At 46.7% G+C, this 20,821-nt stretch overlaps 1 protein-coding gene across 4 annotated transcripts in view; it reads right to left on the bottom strand.

Annotated features, from left to right (window-relative positions):
- Positions 1-13,106, bottom strand: part of LOC149334515 (uncharacterized) — a 90,450-nt gene extending 77,344 nt beyond the window's left edge. For 3 of the 4 annotated variants that reach the window (XM_089555147.1, XM_089555148.1, XM_089555151.1), the window contains exons 1-3: positions 12,865-13,106; positions 9,128-9,361; positions 3,525-3,758 (exon numbers count right to left, since the gene is read on the bottom strand). In XM_089555147.1, coding sequence (XP_089411273.1) covers positions 3,525-3,758; positions 9,128-9,361; positions 12,865-12,868 — 472 coding nt within the window. In that variant the 5' untranslated portion in view covers positions 12,869-13,106. Of the gene's footprint in view, positions 1-3,524; positions 3,759-9,127; positions 9,362-11,940; positions 12,017-12,864 lie in introns of all 4 variants that reach the window. The other variant, XM_089555150.1, reaches the window with a different exon arrangement.
- Between the last annotated feature and the right edge of the window lie 7,715 nt (positions 13,107-20,821).

The raw sequence follows: 20,821 nt of genomic DNA, 5'->3' as shown, positions 1-20,821 counted from the left end.
TCGGGGCAGGGCGTCGCAGAGCTTCAGCGTACGTCGGGCGGTAGTAATCTGGCTGTACTGGCTGTGGTTCGCCGCGTAGCAACTGTGGCCTGATAGCCTGCTGCACCTCGTCGCGGATAACGCCCATAAAGGAGCTGGCCGTGGTCTGTGACGTACCACAGATCTTCTGCAGCTCCTCGCGGACGACAGTGCGGATCATGTCACGGAGGAAGACGGTATTGGTGTTGAACGCCGGGAGAGGCTCCGTAACAGAAGCAGCAAGGACTGGCCGGTCGTACGCGGTGGAACGCTGCCGGAGAACCTGCTCCATCGTGATAGCCTCTGCTAGAAACTCGGCAACAGTGCTTGGGGGGCTGCGCACGAGGCCGGCGAAAAGCTGTTCTTTCACACCACGCATTAGGTGGCGCAGCTTTTTGGCTTCCGACATGGCTGGGTCAGCCCGTCGGAAGAGACGCGTCATGTCTTCGACGTGCATGGTAACCGTTTCATTGGGCATCTGCATGCGGGACTGCAGGGCGCGTTCAGCTCGCTCCCGACGATCAGCACTGACATACGCGGCGAGCAATTGACGTCAAAACTCATGCCATGAGAAAATAGCGTCCTCACGGTTTTCGTACCACGTCCGAGCACCGTCCTCCAAGCTGAAGAAAACGTTCCTCAGTTTGGCGGCGTTATCCCACTGGTTAAATGTGGCGACACGTTCAAACTGGAGGAGCCAATCTTCCACGTCCTCCAGCTGAGTCTCGTGAAAGTATTTTGGTAGCCGTGGGTTGTGGAGGGTGTAGTACGCGGCGCCTTGCATGACTGGTTGAGGGGCAGGCGCCGAGGTAGTGTCAAATGGCCTGAGCTCAGGAGGCAGCCGGCCAGGTGTCGAGGTAGTCTCCAACAGCCCATGCTCAGGGGGCAGTCCTAGATTGCCGCGACTGACCCGATGCACTGGCGTGTCGATAGGGAGAGGTCTGGGGTCCTCGGTGTTAGGAGGGGTGTGCGACATATTCCAGGGCGATGTACCCAGCACCTCCACCACAAATGTCACAGATGGGTCCTTAATCACACAGGCTAGGCACTGGCCGCAAACAGAGAAGCAGAGTCTCAGCTCCGAGAGCCCGCGAGTTCCACACTTCTTCGTCCTTTCGGCGCCGCCCGGGGACACCTGGCGGCAATATTTAATGACTGAAATGCCACTTCGAGAATCCCAAAACTCATCCTGTCTTACTCACAGTGGAGTCGACATCATTTTTCCATCATAAATCAGAGGCAACAAAGAGGCCTATATATGTGAATTCCTTTCTTGTTCCTGAACTAACATAAATAATCGTACACCTACAAGGATGGTTAGGACGTTTTCTTGTAGAATTGACGTGAACAGTTCTGTTTATACCTAAGGACATGTCCGAAAGGGGACAACATTCGGCTATAGTGTGTATAAGAGCTTCCAACATTTGTAAATCATTAAAGGCATTTACTACTCTATAAATGGCAGAATAATCAGCAAACATCCTGACAGACGACTGTACACCAAATTAATTATTTACAATATATAATATAAACAAAAGTGGTATATAAAGTTACTGGGATATTATACGTAATTGTTGCATAATCTGAAGAAAAACTGTTTTGTACAGGAGCCTTCCCCGGAATAACAAATAGTCGGCAATCCACTCACTTATTTTATGATCCGATTATAAGCTTTCACTTAGCCAAGCGAGAGACTATGCGTCCAGATCAAACGCTTTGTACGAATCTAAGAGAAGGCAATAAAAGACGTGCTCCTTATTCGTTGCCAAGGCTAAATCTTTGGTAACTGCTGTCAACTGCATCACTGTCCACTTTGCAAGGCACTTCAGCAGGACACAGGACATGACTAGTTTTACGAAAAAATAAGTTCATTTCACAACCGCTACCCCTGTCCACACAACACTGAAAAGAGACGTCCGGAAAGTGTTGACCTACAGATAGGGTACGCATCACAGATCCTGCAGAATACATCACCTTGAACGCTGAAGTGGTTTTCTGGTCTTAAAAGCGAGTTTAATATAAGTGGTTACATTTGCTGCGTAGTTACTTCTAGAAGTAGCTCAGTTCCTGCTTTCTTATTGAGAGCAACATCAAGCTCTTCGCAGATCTTTTATTCAATTATGTTGAAATTTTCTGTGAGTTTCTCTTGGAACCATATTACTTCTCATTATGTGAAGTTCTAAATTGTCACGCATTCATGATGTTGTCTTCGTTGATTGCGTTACGTCTTCTTGTAAGGACGACCTGATTTATATCAGTGATGCGAAAACTCTGATGTTACTTGCATGCCGGCTAGGCAATATTTTGTGCATTTAACTTCATTCCTTTCTGGAACTCATGCTCTTGAATATGTTATCGTTTCTAACCGTGCGTCCAACTTTGATATCTGATGACGTGTTTAATAAACTTGGTCGGAGCCTGTATTGCACAAATGCCATGTCGGTGGCATGAGGCCCTCTCAATCTGTACATGAAATAGCTTCTTCCTGGTGTCCCTTGAGTCATGTATTTCATACATGAAGCAAATATAGTTCCATATTTCTTGAAATTATTCAGCTTTGCAACTTGTTTTTGGAAATAATACAATCAATATTTAACCCCGGAATGTCATCATCATCGTCATCATTATCATCATCAGCCTGACTACGCCCACTGCAGGGCAAAGGTCTCTCCCATGTCTCCCCAATTAACCCCGTCCTTCGCTAGTTGTGGCCACCGTATTCCCGCAAATTGCTTAATCTCATCCGCCCACATAACTTTCTGCCGCTCTGTGCTACGCTTGCTTTCTCTTGGAATCCACTCCGTTGCCCTTAAAGACGAGCGTTTATCTTGCCTTCGCATTACATGCCCTGCCCAAGCCCACTTCTACCTCTTGATTTCAACTAGGATGTCATTAACCGCCGTTTGTTCTCTCACCCATTCCGCCCGCTTCCGACCTCTTAACGTTACACCTATCATTTTCCTTTCCATAGCTCGCTGCGGTGTCCTTAAGCTGAACCCTCTTTGTTAGCCTCCATGTTTCTGCCCCATAGGTGAGTACCGGTAAGATACAGCTGTTGTATACTTTTCTCTTAAGGGATATTGGTAAACTGCCTTTCATGATCTGAGAGAACCTGTCATATGCGCTCCATCCCATTCTTATGTACTCCTTTCTGAATTTCAAGCAATTTATGTGCCTTCCACCAACGCAAGTGACCGCATGATACATTTAGAAGTCAGCAGAGCAATATTCATTTTAATGGGACAATTTTCAATTTAACACTTTGCACGGTTTTTGTACAAGCCTGTAGAACAATATGAGCTTGCGTTTTGGGCTGCTATTCTAAAACAAATGGCTGCGTTTAGGCCTGCTTTTGTTATGAGAGGTCAAAAATATTTTTAGTACTAGTACTGAGAGGCGACAGGAGGTGTACAGCTAGTCCATGCAGCCAAGATGTAAAACAACGCCGTTAAAAAGTAAATAAGAAAAGAGGGAAAGCGAGAACAAAAATTAAAGAGCAGACTTGCCTGTTGCCATTGCTGTCTTCATGCATGCCCGCAGCCTTCTTTCAGCCTCGGCGCCAATGATGTCATAGACTTCATCCAACCACTGGTCCTTCATGTTGTAGAAGTCGGCCACAGATATGATGTCCTTATGATTCAGGTAGAGAAATACTTCTCCACGCTTTTTTTTGCTCAAACCCTTCATGGCACCTTCGAGGTAACGAGCCAAGTCAATCTTGAATCCAATGCAGAAGGCAACTGTAAGAATGGTCGCATTTTAAATTGCTTCACCCAGAAAGTTTCAACCGCATCCCAAGGCTTTTATTAGCTGTTCACGAATAGTACTATTTGAAAGCGGGATCAATTAAGAATAGTATACTTTCGATACCGAGAATAGCTTAAATAAAACGCGACAGGACTCTTACGACTTTTCAAGAAGAGCAGCGCGAAATAGACGAGGACTAAAGAAAGACACACACAGACAGGCGCTGACTGGCAACTAAAGCTCTATTGCTTTGGTTGCAAGTCAGCACCTGTCTGTGTGTGTCTTCCTTTAGTCCTTGTCTATTTCGCGCTGTTCTTGAAAATGGCATACCAACTTGCCCAAGTATCAGTCCTAACTGTTATAACTGTTTAACGCGAGATTCAGAGAAGGTTTGGTTTGGTTTATGGGGTTTAACGTCCCAAAGCGACTAAGGCTATGAGAGGCGCCGTTGTGGTGGACTCCGGAAATTTCGATTACCTGGGGTTCTTTAACGTGCACTGACATCGCACAGAACACGGGCCTCTAGAATTTCTCCTCCAAAGAAATTCAGCCGCCGCGGCCGGGATCGAACCCGCGTCTTTCGGGTCAGCAGCCGAGCACCATCACCACGGTGAAATAAGAGAAGAAAAAGAAGCTATTCACAGGGCGCTGTGATCATCATGTCATGCGCATCGCGAAATTACGGTTTCGTGTTGACGACGGCAGCGACTGAACATGCACCAGATCTCAGTTGATAAGAGGCCCTAGATTTACGCGCCACGGGTTCCAATTTCAAGCAGAACACAGTTTTAAACAACCCTGCCGCGTCGCCCAGCATCATTGAAGACGGCGGAGGGAACGAGGTGTCGGAAGCAGAAACCACAGTCGCCGCTGGAGGACATGCTTCTACAGCCTTCTAATGCCTCCAGTACACTTCGAATACCTCTAGGCCGACACTTCGGCTGATGGCACCTTGTTATTCCTGTCGCATCAGAGCGATGTTTATTACACCCTGAGAAAACTCGACCATCAGCACGTAGCACACAACTCTAGGGACAATAAAAAATGCAATTTGCGCTTTTTTCCGCGCGATGCACCTGCGTTGAAAAAGGTCGTTATTATTCTTGCGTTGTGTTGCTGCGCCTCATCCACCACGCTTTTTTAGTTGTAAGCATACACTGTTTCCTTTCGTGTGGTTGTTTGCATGAATGCGATGGGTTTTACCTGAACTACTCGGTGCGTTTTTCGAGCTTTGATTTAAATTCTTTTCATTTAAGTTTGCTTTCTCCGTGAACGGGTCTTGTGCTGTCAAATGTTGTCAAATATGGGGCAGTTTTTCGAAGCAGCTTTTTTGCGGTTGCTCCTTTCCTTGCACCGAGAGAAAATAAATTCATTACTGCTATTAATATTACTATCAATTTTATCATTACTATGCACTGCGCCTCTATACCCCATCTCGTTTTTGATGCTCCCGCCACGAGATATTCCAGCAGGAAGAAGAAGAAAAGAAGAAAAACGCTTAGAAAATGATCGACTACACCTTGGCCAATCCCGTCATATGGGTATGTGCCATGTCTTAAGAGCAAGAAGAAGAAGAAGAAAAAATGGACATCACCACTGTCACCAAAGGTTTAACTAAGTCTTTCCTTACTAGTGAGTCTTATCTAACCTCTCTGCGGTTAAAGACTGTTTTGTACCCGCCAAGCCACTTCAGCTCCAAGTAGTATCCCGGCTCTGAAACCTCATAAGTGAGGACTTTTCAGTGCCACATATAATTTGCAGACACCTGCGCATTTACAGAACTGACCACAGACTCAGCGGAAACATTCATCAGCTGAAACTACCCTTTATAGTCCATGAATGCCAAAAGTCGAAAGGGCATAGGCATCAACAGCCTGCCAAACCAGACCTCACGGGTGGCGGGAGCCACCGCGGCGTCATCTGGCACGTTAGTGAGGAAACGTCGACCAGCGACCATAGCATTATTCAAACCACCTTCCCTTACAAAATCCGTTCCACCAAACGCACGATTTCTTGCACTAACTGGCAATGCTTCCTCGCTCTCCGTGCATCCCCTCGTACCGCTTAGGTCCTACAGGCCTCGAAAAAAGGCTTCAACCGGTCCCAACTACGAACGACGCAGGAGGCCTCCGCTCCGTCTCGGCCTCCTCATCTACCTCCTCAAGCACCAGTTTGACCTTCCACTCTCTTCCGAGATCTATGCCATAACTGCCTTTGATGTATGGAAGCCACTCGTTAACCTTGCTTATGACTCCTACTAAATGTCGATGCCTCGACCGGATACGCGCCAGAGATGTACCGCTACCTTACCGCATTTCTGCCTTACCAAAAAGTGAGGCTCCGTCTCCGCGAGTGTGTCTGTGGGCACTCCCGCAGGTTGTCATTGTGCCACCGTCCATTTACCTTAGGAATATCTCCCTTAATCCCTATCCCATATGCTTGCATATATTCCAGGACTCAAGCATGCCTTTTATGCCGACGACCTTACTCTTTTGTGCACCTCTTCCTCTCCTAGGATGGTAGAGGCTACTTTAAAACAAGGCATCGATGCATTTATTTATTTATTTATTGAAAGTACCTACAGTGCCCATGAGGCATTATTGTAGGAGGATATTACTATATACAATAACACATGCAAAGAAGATATTGGGAAACGTGTCAGCAAGGATAACACAACATATTAAAAGAAGACTAAATGTGTTTGCAAGTAGTATGAGTGATGGCACAGCGCTGGTAAACGCACGAGACCAGGAAGAAATACAGCAGATTATCGCTTCAACAGCACTTTCGAAATCAGGTGCACAAACGACATCATTCGGAAGCTTATTCCAGTCCGGGATTGTGTTAGGGAAAAACGAATACTTAAATACATTAATGCGGCATTGATAACTATTAATCTTTTTCGTGTTATCTAGTCTCACCGAAATGTAATATGGCTGCTTTAGATAACTTTTCTTCGCACTCAATAAATCTAAACCTCTGTGATCGCTAATTCTCGCCATCGCCATCAACATTACTCCTCATCCCACTTACGGAGGCTAGCCACGCCGTCTCTTGCGTACCGTCCTGAATGTATTCTCGAGGTCCATATCAAGGAATCAGCTAATCAAGCGAAAGCTGCCACTACTGTCAGTGTCTGCTACCAGCTAACGCAGCTCTTCCGCCGAGTTACTGAACGAAATAACATTGAGTTAAAATCTCTTTACAGCTCATATGTTTCAGTGCACATAAGTAACAAGGTCCTCTCACTTTTACGACGATTCCGTATCTTTGGTTGCTTCGCCATTACGTTCAGAATACGTAACACAGATTGGGGACCGCAGTTCATACTTCGTACAAGATCTTTCTTACCCTTTCCATACACATGTCCGCTCAGTGTCTATGCTACACGGGCAACCTGTTACCGCGTGGAGAACCCCTACAACAGCATCTAGTTCGGAAGACGGCCCGTTGTCTAGCTTAAACAAGGGTTACTGAATCCTCCAAACAACATCTTAATATAATCTGAATCTCAAGAATTCTTTGCGGTTTCCAGATAACCTTCTCAACGCCTCTATTGCAAAACATGTTCCGGCTGATATTGCCGCGAATCTTTTTAGTGTTTGTTATTTCCTCAAGGCTGCAGGCACGCCGCTTTAGCACTTTAAATGCGATGCGAGACGCGACTAGGTCTATCTCGACTGATCGCATCCAGGCGGAGTTGATTCTACGTTGTTCCAGAATGTTGTAGTCATTTTGGACGCCGTATCTTGAAAGTTCGCTGTCAGCTTTAAATTGAGTACGGCCGAGCGCAGCGAGCATTCTGTTCGACGACCACCGAGCACGCCTGTTGTTACGCCGCCGCCGAGTGATTAAGCTCTTTGTTGGCGCAAATCAGCCTAATTAGAGTTTGGAAGCCCTCTTCGCTTTTTCCTGCCCGCCAGACTGCCGTCACCACTACGTGACAAAAGACGCCGTAGTGAAGGGCTCCAGAAATTTCGACCACCTGGGGTTCTTTAACATGCACTGACATCGCACAGTACACGGGCCTCTAGAATTTCTCCTCCAACAAAATTCGACCACCGCGGCCGGGATCGAACCAGCGTCTTTCGGGTCAGCAGCCGAGCACCATAACCACCGAGCCACCGCGGCGGACCACAGAAATATACTGTCAACTGGTTGATGGTGAACACATTTTAACAGGACCTAATATTGGTGATCGGTGCCCCTATTCCGGGAGTCCAATGAACTTTGCAGTCTCACTTGACCTTTCGCTGAGCTCCTGCTCAACTTTCGGGACTGAGCTGGACAGTGTTCCCTCTTGCCGCTCAACTGTGGTTTCTTTTATACTTTCTATTACTGTGTTGTTTTAGCAGGCGCATACCATTTCGTATAGGTCCGCCTCTATGCCACGGGTGAGCTGTTGAAGCAAGGAGAGGACGCGCCGGGAATCCAGAAAAAGAACAGAAAGTCCACGTGACATGCGGGAGCAGATGTGACTACGATCGTGTTGTCGTTCCTAGTTTCTCGTAATTCTGCCGAGAACCCGGCATTTCAGCGTTCTTCCTGCGACTTTGCAGTTTCAATGCTTCCGCCACTGGTATGCGCTGTTTGAACACCAATTCCCAACGGTGACATTTCGATAACTGAGCGCAAAGGGATAGCCTCGTCTTCTCGGGGACGCTGGAGCCGCCCGTTGCACTTCTTCCACCGTTTATAACACCCATCGTGTGTATATGCACTGCTAACTTAACCGCGTTGTTCTGTCCGTGTTTTGTGTATTGTTAGAGCTTTCATATTTGTGTTACAATGTGCTTGTGTATTTTTTGTTAGATGTGTTTTCACAGCTTTTTTTTGCCATTGTGTTTCTACTTAATCTGCGCATGCAAACCCTGGGTAATTTCCCCACAGTTTCCTGCAATATCTTCCCTTCCCAGAAATAGCCTGTCGAAAATTCTTGGGAAAAAATTTTGAATATTGGAGCAATATAAGGTACTATTATGAAAATAATGAAGGTAAATGTCAATTTTTTGGATTCGTAGCAAAATCTTTCATTGAAAGTTTTCCTTCGCTCGAAACAGACAGTTAACACTGCTATAGAAAAACAAACGGGAACGCTTGTGACAACCGCAAAAACGTTAGTAGCAAAAACTTCCTGGCCGGCTGATATAAGATCAGCGAATATATTGACTGTTATAGTGAAATCTTGCTATATAAAAAATTTGCATTAATAATTTATTTCCTGTTCAAAAATGCTTGTGTGCAGAATTGTTGGGCATGTTTTTTCCGACTTAGTGCTGACATCTGCCAGGATACACAAAGGCGCCTTGATTTTTTTCGTGAAGGAAGACCTAGTGAGAAAAAAAAAACATTGAAGACTTGCCTGTTGAGACTGCTGTGTATCTGCAGGACAAAAGCATTGTTGCAGCCTGGGAGCCAATGATGCTGGTTATATCATCCATCACCTGGTGAAATATCTTGTTGAAGTCGGCCACAGATATTACGTCCTTGCTGATCAGGTAGTTGAATACTTCGTGATGCTTTTCTCTTGTCAAGCCAGGCATGGCATTGTGGAGATAACGAGGCAAGTCGTAGCTCGATCCAATATAGAAAGGATCTGAAACATGGAGGCATTGTGAAGTTGCTTGTGTTGCAGATTGTTATCAAGTACAAAGCTTCCGCTGAACTTAAAGCTGTGTAATCAGCGTCGAGAAAACATCGTTGTTTCTCTGCAGTGTTCCCAACTGGAGTAGTAATGTTCATAAAAACGGAGTAAAATGATGTGTTACAGTTGCGGAAAAATTTTTAATGTGCGGAATTCCTCAGTCAGAGTTCCCTCTCTACCATCAGAGCTCATAGCTAAGACTTCTGGGATGTCGCTGTAATGGCGTTAAAGCACTTTAAATTCCCACTGCAGCCGAGAAACCAGGTGTCTCTACGTATGCTTATAGATAGTAAAGTGGGGTGTTGAGATAAAAATATCAATAAACGTTCCAAGGACATTTTTTGGTTTTGACGAAATTGATTTTGACGACATGTAATGTGCGTACGTGTCGAAAGAAAGGAATGACAGTTAGCTTTGCAAGAGACGCTGCGTTTTTTTTTTTTGGAAAGAAGTCGTATATCATCAGTGGTGGAAAACGGCTCTTTTGCGACTTCACAAAATTGCGCGTTTGGTTGGTTTTCCGAAGATTGAAAAAACAATTAAAGAACCTGAATAATTTTACAGTCATTATATTGCTACGTGCTCTGACAGTGTGCTGTGTGGAACTGTCACCGTTTGCCCACGGCGTCAGCGGCTTGAAATCGTGCATGTGGTGCGTTTACAGCCGTACTTTTCGCGTGATTCAGCGCTGTTCACTGTGTGATTTGCACCTTTACAACCTTCCCGCAAGGGTGGACTTGACTTTCCACGCCTCCCAACTAGCACGGATTGTACAGTTCAGCTCACCCCTATTTTTCTTCTTTTTATTAGTGATTAGGTCATTTCGATGACTTCTTTAGCTACAACACCGCAAGTCATTAAAAAGGACACAAATCCAGAGTCATGAAACAAAGATACTAGGAGCCATACAAGAAGTTCTCCAGCTCCTTCTCAAAATACTGAGATTACATAGACCCGAAGGAAGACCATTCCAGTCCGCGACAGTATTCGAAAAAAAAAACTGTTCTTAAACCAACTAGTTCCTGCGAAAATTGGTGCTAATGGCTGCTCATCTACATGTCGTGTTCTCCTAGTGCTCGCCAGTTTCACACAATCAGGAAGATCTGCCTTCAGATTTCCAGACATGTAATTATGAAGCAGTACTAGACGGGTAACTTTTCTTCTCATTGCCAAGAACTGTAAATTACTCTTCCGAATTAATGCAGTTGGAGAGTCTGTCCTTCTACATTTGCCATAAATAAAATGAATTGCTTTTCTGAACACGCTCGAGTTGTGCAATGTCTTTCTTGTTATGCGGGTCCCACACTGCTGCCGCATATTCAAGTCGGGACCTAACACAAGCCTTGTATGATGTGATTCGAATACGGACGGGAGAGTTTCTGAGTTTTCTTTTAATAAACCATAACTTTTTTCTGCTGATGAGCAGATGTCAACTATATGAGAGGACCAAGTAAGTTTGTTAGTGAGGGTTACTCCGAGGTACTTATAGCTCTCTACTTCTAAAATGGAATGGTTGGGAAGTATATAACTGTGAAATCTGGGCGCTTTTTTTCTTGTGATTCTTAATAATACGGTTTTGTTTGGGTTAATATCCATGCCCCAGCGCTCACACCAGTCTGCAATTGCTACTACAGTTTTTTGAAGTGTCAAGTGGTCAGAATCACTTACTATCTCTTTGTAAATTATACAATCATCGGCAAACAGCCTAACCTTTACATCCTTTTCAACAATATCCACTAGGGCGTTCGCATAGATTAGAAATAACAGGAGCCCCAAGACACTGCCTTGAGGAACACCTGAAGTCACATGCAGCAGGTCTGAACAAGAATCCTAGATTGCTACAAATTGCTGCCTATCTGTAAGATAGGCACGCACCCATTGAATTATAACGGAGGGAAGTCCAATCGATTCTAGCTTAAACAATAACTTTCCATGAGGCACCTTGTCAAACGCTTTACTGAAGTCAAAAAATCAGACGTCTGTTTGTCCGGAAGCACCCAACACTCTTGAAAATTCATGCACTAAAGATAAAAGTTGGGTAACAGTTGACATACCTATCCTAAAACCATGTTGGTAAGCTGTCTAAATATTACGGTCCTCTAAAAAATTTTTGACGAACAGCAATTGTTCGTCAAAGAAACAGGGCGATAATTGGTAACTAGTTGGCAGTCACCTTTCTTATGAATAGGGACAACTCGAGCCTTACGCCAATCAGACGGTATAACACCTGTTGTCAAAGACAAATTAAGCATATCTGTCAAGTATTGAGATATTTGTTCCGCGTAGCGTTTAAGAAAGGAATTCTGAACACCATCGGGTCCGAAAGACCTTTTTGTGTTAAGTTTAAGTAATACTGCTAAAACGCCTTCAAGACTAATTATCAATTCGTTACTACAAACAAAAGAATAATCATTACTACCAACACTCTGAGGTTTAAAATCATCCAGCTTCGAGAAGGCACTCTGGAAGTAATTGTTAAAATGCGTTGCAATCACACTACCGTCTGTTATAGTCACATCATCAATTCTTACCTTCGTGATTTCGTGCCTGGAAGGACTCAAATGGCTCCAGAACTTTATTGGGTCGGACGTCATGAACTCTTCAAGCCTGTTTTTGACAAAGTTATATCTGGCTTCTCTTACTTTGTCTGCCATATTGCTCTTTAATGAATCAAACAGCGGAGTTCCTGTCCTGTGTTGTTTCCTAAGTCTTTTAAGTTTTCGTTGAACATGAATTATCTTTCAATTAATGCAAGGATTTTCACTGCATTTTAACGACTTTCTTGAGCGGAACAAATTTGTAAATACAAAACTTAACTGTATTGCAGAATTGTGTCCAATAACCCTCAACATCACTGGTAACAGAGCTGAGGTGACATTCCAAATAGTCAAGAATCGTGACATCATCAGCCGTGCTAAAATCTCTGAAGATGATCACTTTAACGGTTTTATCGGTCTTAACACCAGTGATAAGACCAAAAGCCACTCGCGACCCTAGGGTGTTTTGCCGTAATGTGTTTTGCATAGTTGGCCATGATGCGCACTGGAAGGCTGGCCATCACCCGGTGGGTTGGCGGCAAGTGAGAGGCGGCGATGTAGCCATTAATTTAAGCACATTGTGCCAGAAATGCATGCGGTTTCAAAAAACATGCGGGCAAAGCAATCCCCCCTGTGCACTTAAACAGTAGAAATAGCTAAATTTTGTCGAGCGTTTTCGAAATTCTAAAAACTAATATGGCTGTTACTAACGGCCGGCTACAAATGTCTGATTGCAATCAGGCGCCTATCGGAAATAGTTAAAAGTTAGCTATTAGAATTTGGTTAATCACTTTACGAAGCAAAACGAAGTGCAGTGTATAATTGAGCGGACAGCTCGAATTGGGCGCCGTAGCTGGTGGAAACCATTCTTTGAATTCAGTCATGGGATGTCAAGTGGAATAAAACGAAACCACTCACCCATCCCGCAAGTGATGCCAACAAGCAGCTTTCTTTTCCGGTGCTGTTCGCTTGTGTTGCTATGAGTAAGTGCTCAACGGAAAGTGTTAAAAAATACTTGTGCTACCTCGCTGCAGCTGCGGCGAGCCTGACAGCCTGTACTGCGATTCCAGCTCATGAGGAGTGAAGAACTAGAATGACTGACCGGGAGGTGTGGAAGGCTGACGTCTGAACTTGCTCGCATCGCACGCTCACAGCGGAGATAACAAACCAGGAACCGCTGTTGCCGCGCGGCGCGGCAAGTTTTATTATCACTTCGCAAACGCTCGTTATCGGCCGCGGCGCTCCTGTGAGCTCGTTGATTAGCGGACGCGGAAAGAGGAGACTGACGATTTGAGCGCAGTGTTTGCGGCGCCTTTCCGTCTCTAGCCATGAAAACGAAGAGTGATTCTCGGCGGTACGCTTCATAAAAGTGTTTCCAGATAGCAAATTTCATTTCTTCGGAGAGCTGCACAGCCGTCACTAATACGCGAGCTTCCCATATTTTTTTTAATCGTAAAGGCCTCATGAATTTTACGTTCCACCTGATCGCGACTTCTGCCTAGAATCCTAATACTGCTCAGCAATGGCTCGAACTTGCCTGTACAGTGGGGAGGGAAATTCTACCCCCTCCGTGCTTCTGTGATTTTTCATGCTCCCGTGCCCTGTCATGGATGCAACGTCCCGTCTGGGCTGCGTAGATCCTTCCACGTGTCTTTGGAATTTCATACACCATGCCGACTGCGCAGAACGCAAAATGTTTTCCATGCCTCTTGCCATTGAAGAAACCCTAGGGCGATATGAAGAATTTGTTTCTTGCACCGTCGGCGCAGTGTATGAAATCCCACTGACACGTGAAAGGGTTTACATAGTCCAGATGGAACATTGCATCAATGACAGGGCACGGGAGCATGAAAAATCGCCGTAGAACAGAGGGGATTAGAATTGGCCTGCCCACTGTAAAGATTGAGGGGTGTGAGCCAGTGCTTAGGACTGTTGGGATTCTAGACAGAAATCGCCATCAGGTGGCGCGTGAAACTCTTGAACCCTTTATTAACCCTTTATGAGACATGAAGTTGTGAGCAATGAACACCGGCTGTTCAGGACGGGATTCTTATTCTTATCAGCTTTTTATGAAATATGCAAATTTTGAGTTCTCTAGAGTTAGTGGTTTTCGAGATAAAAGTGGGACACAGGAGTCCCACCGCCCCATGAGTGTGTTTGAGAAAGTGGGACATATGTGTCCCGCTGACCTCTGAAGCACAGTCACTCAAGAAAAAAAGTAATTTTATTTTGTACAGAAGGGTGCGCTTACCAACAACAAAGTATGGAGAATACAAAAGCCTACTTTCTATGATAAAAAATCTAAAAAATATCGATCTATGTCCAGTGACTGAGTGACTGAGTAGTCACTTTCAGAGAATGAACATAGCACAAAAGGGCATAGCACAGGATAGCACAAAAGGGCATTATTTGCAGATTTCGTCAGTAAAAAGAAAGGTTGAAACTTACCCTTCATGACGAATACCGGTTGAAAAGCGCGCCAAAATCTACTGAAAACCGCACGCAACGCACGCAAGGGGTTCGGTTCGCTTGAGGCACTAGAGTCACTGGAAAAAATTTCAGAGTACCGCATTTCTTTTCCCCGCGCCGCCGACGCGGTCATTGGCCCAACCGTACCACGTGATCATGGGGTGCCATATACCTTCCAAGCGCCGGTCGGGCCGGCTGAGAAGAGCGCAGGTTCCCGAAGTTTCTCGTGTTGCAACTGTCGCTCTCGTGTTTGATACTGAAGAAATCATGCCTGGCTGCTGTGCCTTCGGATGCAGCAACCGAATTGAGTCCGGAAAGACTTTTTTCTCGATTCCGACCGGGCAAAATGACCGAGAGCGTCGTTCTGCGTGGTTGCACAGAATCGGCCGGGAGAACTTCAAGCCTTCAAAAAACACACGCTTGTGCGGCGTAAGTGCACCTTGCTTGTGCTTTTTGGTGCTGTTTTAGAAGGTAAGCGCAGTGCACGTGGTGTTAGCGATAGGATGCTAAGAAAATAGGAGTTCACAGCAAGACCGTCGCGCAGGGATCGTTCGCGGCTTGCCCGCTTGACGCGGGTACACGTGTACGCGCTTGTTACTCAACACACGCGGCTCTTCCGACTATTCCGTGCTTGTGGCACGCAAAGGCACATTTATCGCGCGAGAATTCCACGTCCTAACGTGCACCAAGCACTCGCACGATCTTTCCGCGCCTCGAGTCATTCGACCCATGGCACTTGTTTTTCGCGGACCGTGACGATCGCAGTCAATAAAAGTATGGTCGGGCATGTCTTACGTTCACATAACGGCCGCTTTCTGTTCAGTTGTGTTGGGACTGGTAGAAAAATAGAAATGGGTCAGATGATAGCAATCCATGAAGCTGCGTGTTTGCGGCGACATGCGTGTTTACGTCCAAAATGAGCTATTTTAAGTGTCACTGCGTAAACTTAGAAACCTTTATAACGTATTCTTTTTCTTCGCCTCTTTATTTGGGCGTTTCAGCTCATTGTTACAGCTATCTTCCATGTTTTTCTTGTTCCACATATTTGCAACAGGGCTTCACTCGAAAAAGTTTTGGGAGCCTACTTCGGCAGCCCAGCATTCGGGTGACCAGCATCACTTTAACTGAACAACAAACATTTGCAGGACCACTTTTGTGCTGAAGACTTCGAGAAGCCTAGAGTGGATGGGAAGAAGCTAATGTCAAGTAGTTTCGTCCTGCTTGAACGAGACGGCGGTCCCATGGCGGTCCACGATGCTCACTGCCCAAAAGCACGAGCTTGTCTCTTTGCTGCTCGGAGTGGCGAAATGTTTCCTTCGTGGCTTGCTCCGCGGAAGGGGAAAAAGGCGTGCACAAGCTCCCGATAGCAGCGCTAAGACGCTGCTCACAATCATAGCACAGTTCCTGCAGCAAACGCAACCGCGGAGCAAAACAACCGCTGGCTGCATTACTTTGCACAAAATAACAATATTTTTTCTCTTCTGAGCAACCATCGTCTCCGAGCACGAAGTATTTGCGCTTCAGTGAACACTCAACCCGATACGTCACCGAATATCAAGCTCTTCCAACACTGCGACCTCCCTGCGACGCAGTCGGCTTGGAAGGTAAATGGCAGCGGCCGCTCAGTGTTGCCAGTCAAATTCCGACCTTTGCGGTACTCTGAAATTTTTTCCAGTGACTCTATGAGGCACAGGTATGTGCTGCCGCCGCTCGGCGCTCTTGTAAAGAGCCATCAAAACAGCTTCCTTGAACATCCACGAGATGGCAGTAAAAGCAAAAACGAAATTGGTTCGAGCGGTTTTAACCACAAAAGTCAGTGTAACCACGAAAAAAATGGGACATATGAGTCGCTAACGATGGATTTGCATCATCCTGATCCTCCGCCCTGTCGGCATGTATTTCTTTACCACGTAAGTCGTCCAGGAGTCTAAACACCAGCTCAACTACTTCCTGCATGGACAGACTTCCGCGCATGAATGAAACTCCAATCCACCGATGAGCGGCAAAAGAGCTTTAGACTGGATACGCTTCCCGAAATATATGGATGAGGAATGCTGAATTTGACTATGCAAAATTTTTTTTGCAAACAGTACACACAGGACAAACGAAAATGATGTATAAAGCACATTTAAGAACTAGTCAGTAAAAAGAAAACTTTTGAAACTTGTCGTTCATAGTCAACCAGCTGGACAGAGTGCCAAAATCTGCTGAAAACAGCATGCACCGCGCGCAAGTAGAACAGTTCACTTGAGACGCATGCCTGTGTGGTAAGTGCGCCGCTCAATACAACATTTTTATTAAAACAGCTTCCTCGGACATCCAGGAGGTTGCAGTGGAAATTTAAGCGAAATTAATTCATTGGTTTTCAGCTCAAAAATCAAAACATTACTATGAAAAAAGTGGGACGTATGAGTCCCGCTGTCCCTTAATCAAAAGAAGGGGAGCACGTGTATTAGTGATAGCTCTGTAGCTCTCCGAAGAAATGAAATGTGCTACCTGGAAACGTTTTTATGAAGACCTCTTCCGCCAAGAATTCTCTTTCTGGCGTCCGACGCCCAAGCCTGGGTGGTGTTGTTATGGTGATTTTTTGTTATTGTACTTTGTTTTTGTTTTCATTGTATGTACGTTTGAGGTATTCCTCCTAGAGCACTGCACGGGCCTCAATCTGAGGCCCGAGCCCGGCCCGGGCCCGAGATGTAAAGCCCGAGCCCGGCCCAGGCCCGCGGCTTCAAGCCCAGGCCCGGCCCGGCCCGGGCCCGCTAAATTATCGCTGTAGTGAGCCCGGCCCGGCCCGTGAATCCCGGAGTGAAGCCCATCCCGGGCCCGGCCCGTCACAGTAACGCTTGAGGTATACTGCTCACTCTGAGCAAGTAGACTGCTACTACACCGATAAGGAACTTGCCGACAAAGGTTCTGAAACCGCAGTTTGGCTTGCAGAAAGTTGGTGCAATTTAACCCAGAAGGAAGTGATTAAAAGTCGTCGCCAGGCCCGTATTTTGGACAGTGATCTCGTGCAGGTGGGCAAAAATAAACTCGGAAGTCCCCAGAGGTAAATAAAAAGGGCAGCATACGAGCGTAATAGACTACTTTGCAGTCCCTCATGAATTTAATCAGTGATATTTTGCCGCCCGCGAAGTATAAATATTAGAGCGTCCTCGCAAGCAGTGGGATGACATTTTTATTGTGAGCGCGATCTCACAGGTGGAACTCAGGTGGAACTGATCGCCTTTTAGTAGAAACGAAAAGCTAAAGGGCTTGAGTATTTCACGGTGTGTGTTTTAAGACTATAAGCGTCCTAAACTAATATGCTCTTCCCGAATGCACTTCTAGTAATGTATAGGTATGTTTTGGGATGACGAACGATCAATGGTCAATTAAGGCCGGTTGAATTTTACTCTCACTGATGGAGCAGAAAATAACGCGCGAACCACGTGATAACTTACAGGGCAAAACACTTGTCATGACAACCAGGCTGAAGAAGCGAGGAGGGATAGATGTGGTTATTATATATGTCTTTGCATTAGCAAGAACAAAGGTCATGTGTTACGCAGACATCTTTAGAATCCACATGAGCGCTGACCTCCTTTTCAAACAAGCACAGGTGGAGGGCTGTCGCCTTTGGAATAGAATAAAACATAGCTTAACTCATCGACTCGTTTCAATAATTTTTAATAAAAGCTCAAATGTGCATACTTATACCAAACCACTTGACACAATCAAGGATACAATTATGACATCCTTATCCTTTATGCTATCAAGTTTCCGAAACAGAAGTGTTTAAAGTATGTTATTATCCCACAACAACTATAAATAAAATAAATGTGAATTTTAAAATGCTATAACATATGTGGCTAACAATCATATGACCATCAAATCCTCACTTTGAACAATTGGATAGCTTTTACAATTAAATATTGTTACGTTGCCCGAAAGGCTAGTCACAAGCAAGGGCGACCGGAACGCAGAGCGAACAACACAGGAGGCACCGAACAATAGCGCGCGCACACCAGTCAGGCACTTCCTTCTCATCGTCTTCTGTGAATATCCGTTGCATGGCCCCCCGTCCGGAAAAACACCGTCACGGTGTACTGGATGACGTCGAGCGGCAGGGCGAGAGGTAGGGTTTCAGGCGAGAGACGTGAACGATATCACGTTGAAGGTGGCGGGAGGAAGCGGGCTGGAAGGCTGGAGCGATCTCGTAAGTGACAGCAGTTACCTGGCGCAGGACACGGTACGGGCCAACATAACGGGACAGAAGTTTTTCGGAGAGGCCGACGCGGCGAGATGGGGACCAAAGCAAGACGAGGGAGCCAGGAGAGAAAGAGACTGTGCGGTGACGGCGGTTGTAGAACTCCTGCTGGGAGGCCTGCGAGGCGAGAAGTCGGGAGCGTGCAAGTTGACGGGCGTAGTCAGCACGGGCAATGGCGTCTTGGGCGTATTCAGAGGACGGAGCAGCAGGAGTAGGCAGCAGCGTGTCCAAAGGCAATTGGGGCTCGCGGCCGTATAAAAGGTAAAAAGGGGAGTAACCGGCTGTATCATGGCGGGAGGAGTTGTATGCGAAGGTAACATACGGGAGAGCGAGGTCCCAGTCGCGGTGGTCGGGGGAAACGTACATAGCGAGCATATCGGTCAGAGTGCGGTTGAGACGCTCAGTAAGTCCGTTTGTCTGCGGGTGATAGGCGGTGGTGAGCTTGTGCTTAGTAGAGCAGGATTGAAGAATGTCGTAGACAACCTTGGACAGAAAGCAGCGGCCGCGGTCGGTAAGAAGCTGGCGGGGAGCACCATGGTGCAATATGAGGTCGTATAGCAAAAAGTCCGCAACATCTGCAGCTGTACTGGTTGGCAGTGCCCGCGTGATCGCATAACGGGTGGCGTAGTCCATGGCAACTGCAACCCATCTGTTGCCGGAGGTGGACTCTGGAAACGGACCCAGAAGATCCAGGCCGACGCGATGAAAAGGTTCTGGGGGCACATCAATAGGTTGAAGTGTGCCAGCTGGGAGAATAGCAGGGCGTTTCCGGCGCTGACACTCATCGCAGGCTGCAACATAGCGGCGTACGGAGCGGAACAGGCCGGGCCAAAAGAAGCGACGTCGCGCACGGTCGTATGTACGCGATACACCCAAGTGGCCAGCAGTGGGGAGATCATGGAGTTCATGAAGGATAGCAGGACGAAGGTGCTTGGGGACAACGAGTAGAAGGTTGGGGCCATCCGGATTGAGGCTGCGGCGATACAAGATTCCGTCAGAGAGCACAAAGCGCCGCATCGAGGGATCAGACGGGGTGGAATTGAGGCGGTCGATAATTGATCTCAAATCGTCATCGCGGCGCTGTTCTTCGCCCATGTTGGCAAGGACAGAGATAGAAAACAGGTCGGCTTCGGTGGCAGTGCCAAACAAGTCACACTGGCCAATGGGGTAACGTGAGAGGCAGTCGGCATCTTGGTGTAACCTGCCAGACTTGTAAGTCACGGTGTAATCATACTCTTGCAGACGCAATGCCCATCTCCCAAGCCGCCCTGTAGGGTCCTTCAGAGAGGAGAGCCAGCATAGCGCATGGTGGTCGGTTTTAACCGTAAAAGGGCGGCCGTATAAATACCGTAAAAGGCCGTAAAAGTCCGGCACCGTCGTGCCGTAAAAGGCCGGCACGACGAAAGAGGGAAAGAATCTGGGAAAGGTATTCTAGGTGGGATGAAAATGTAGGCGAAAATACAACGACGTCGTCCAGATAACACAGACAAGTGGTCCACTTAAATCCCTGCAAAAGGGCGTCCATCATGCGCTCAAATGTGGCTGGCGCGTTGCATAGGCCAAAAGGCATTACTTTGAACTGATATAGCCCATCAGGGGTCACAAAAGCGGTTTTCTCACGGTCCTTCTCATCGACGGCAATTTGCCAGTAGCCGGAACGAAGATCTATGGAGGAGAAGAATTTGGCTCCGTGTAGGCAGTCAAGGGCGTCGTCAATACGCGGCAGGGGGTAGACGTCTTTTTTAGTGATCTGATTGAGATGTCGATAATCTATGCAAAACCGCCATGAGCCGTCCTTTTTCTTCACTAGTACCACTGGAGAGGCCCAGGGACTGTGGGATGGTTCGATTATGTTCTTGGAAAGCATTTTTGAGACCTCGTTGTTTATGACCTTGCGCTCGGCGTGGGAGACACGGTATGGCCTGCGGCGAATGGGAGGGGCATCGCCGGTGTCAATGCGGTGCGTCACAGCGAGAGTTTGGCCCAGTGAGGTGTTGTAGACGTCAAAAATGTCGGAGAACGACTGGAGAAGGTCACGAAGCTGAGAAGTTTGGGCGGGGCGGAGATCGGTGGGCATCATGGTCGTGAATGCGTCCGAGGACAGCGGAGTGGACCGCGGTGGGTCTGGTGGGTCGCGATTACGAGAGGCATCTAATG

Source organism: Amblyomma mixtum, chromosome 8, assembly GCF_055824585.1.
Source record: "Amblyomma mixtum isolate Tamu chromosome 8, ASM5582458v1, whole genome shotgun sequence".
Lineage (NCBI taxonomy): Eukaryota > Metazoa > Arthropoda > Arachnida > Ixodida > Ixodidae > Amblyomma > Amblyomma mixtum.
Note: the sequence above shows the minus strand (reverse complement) of the source record. Positions and strands in the feature narration are given on the sequence as shown.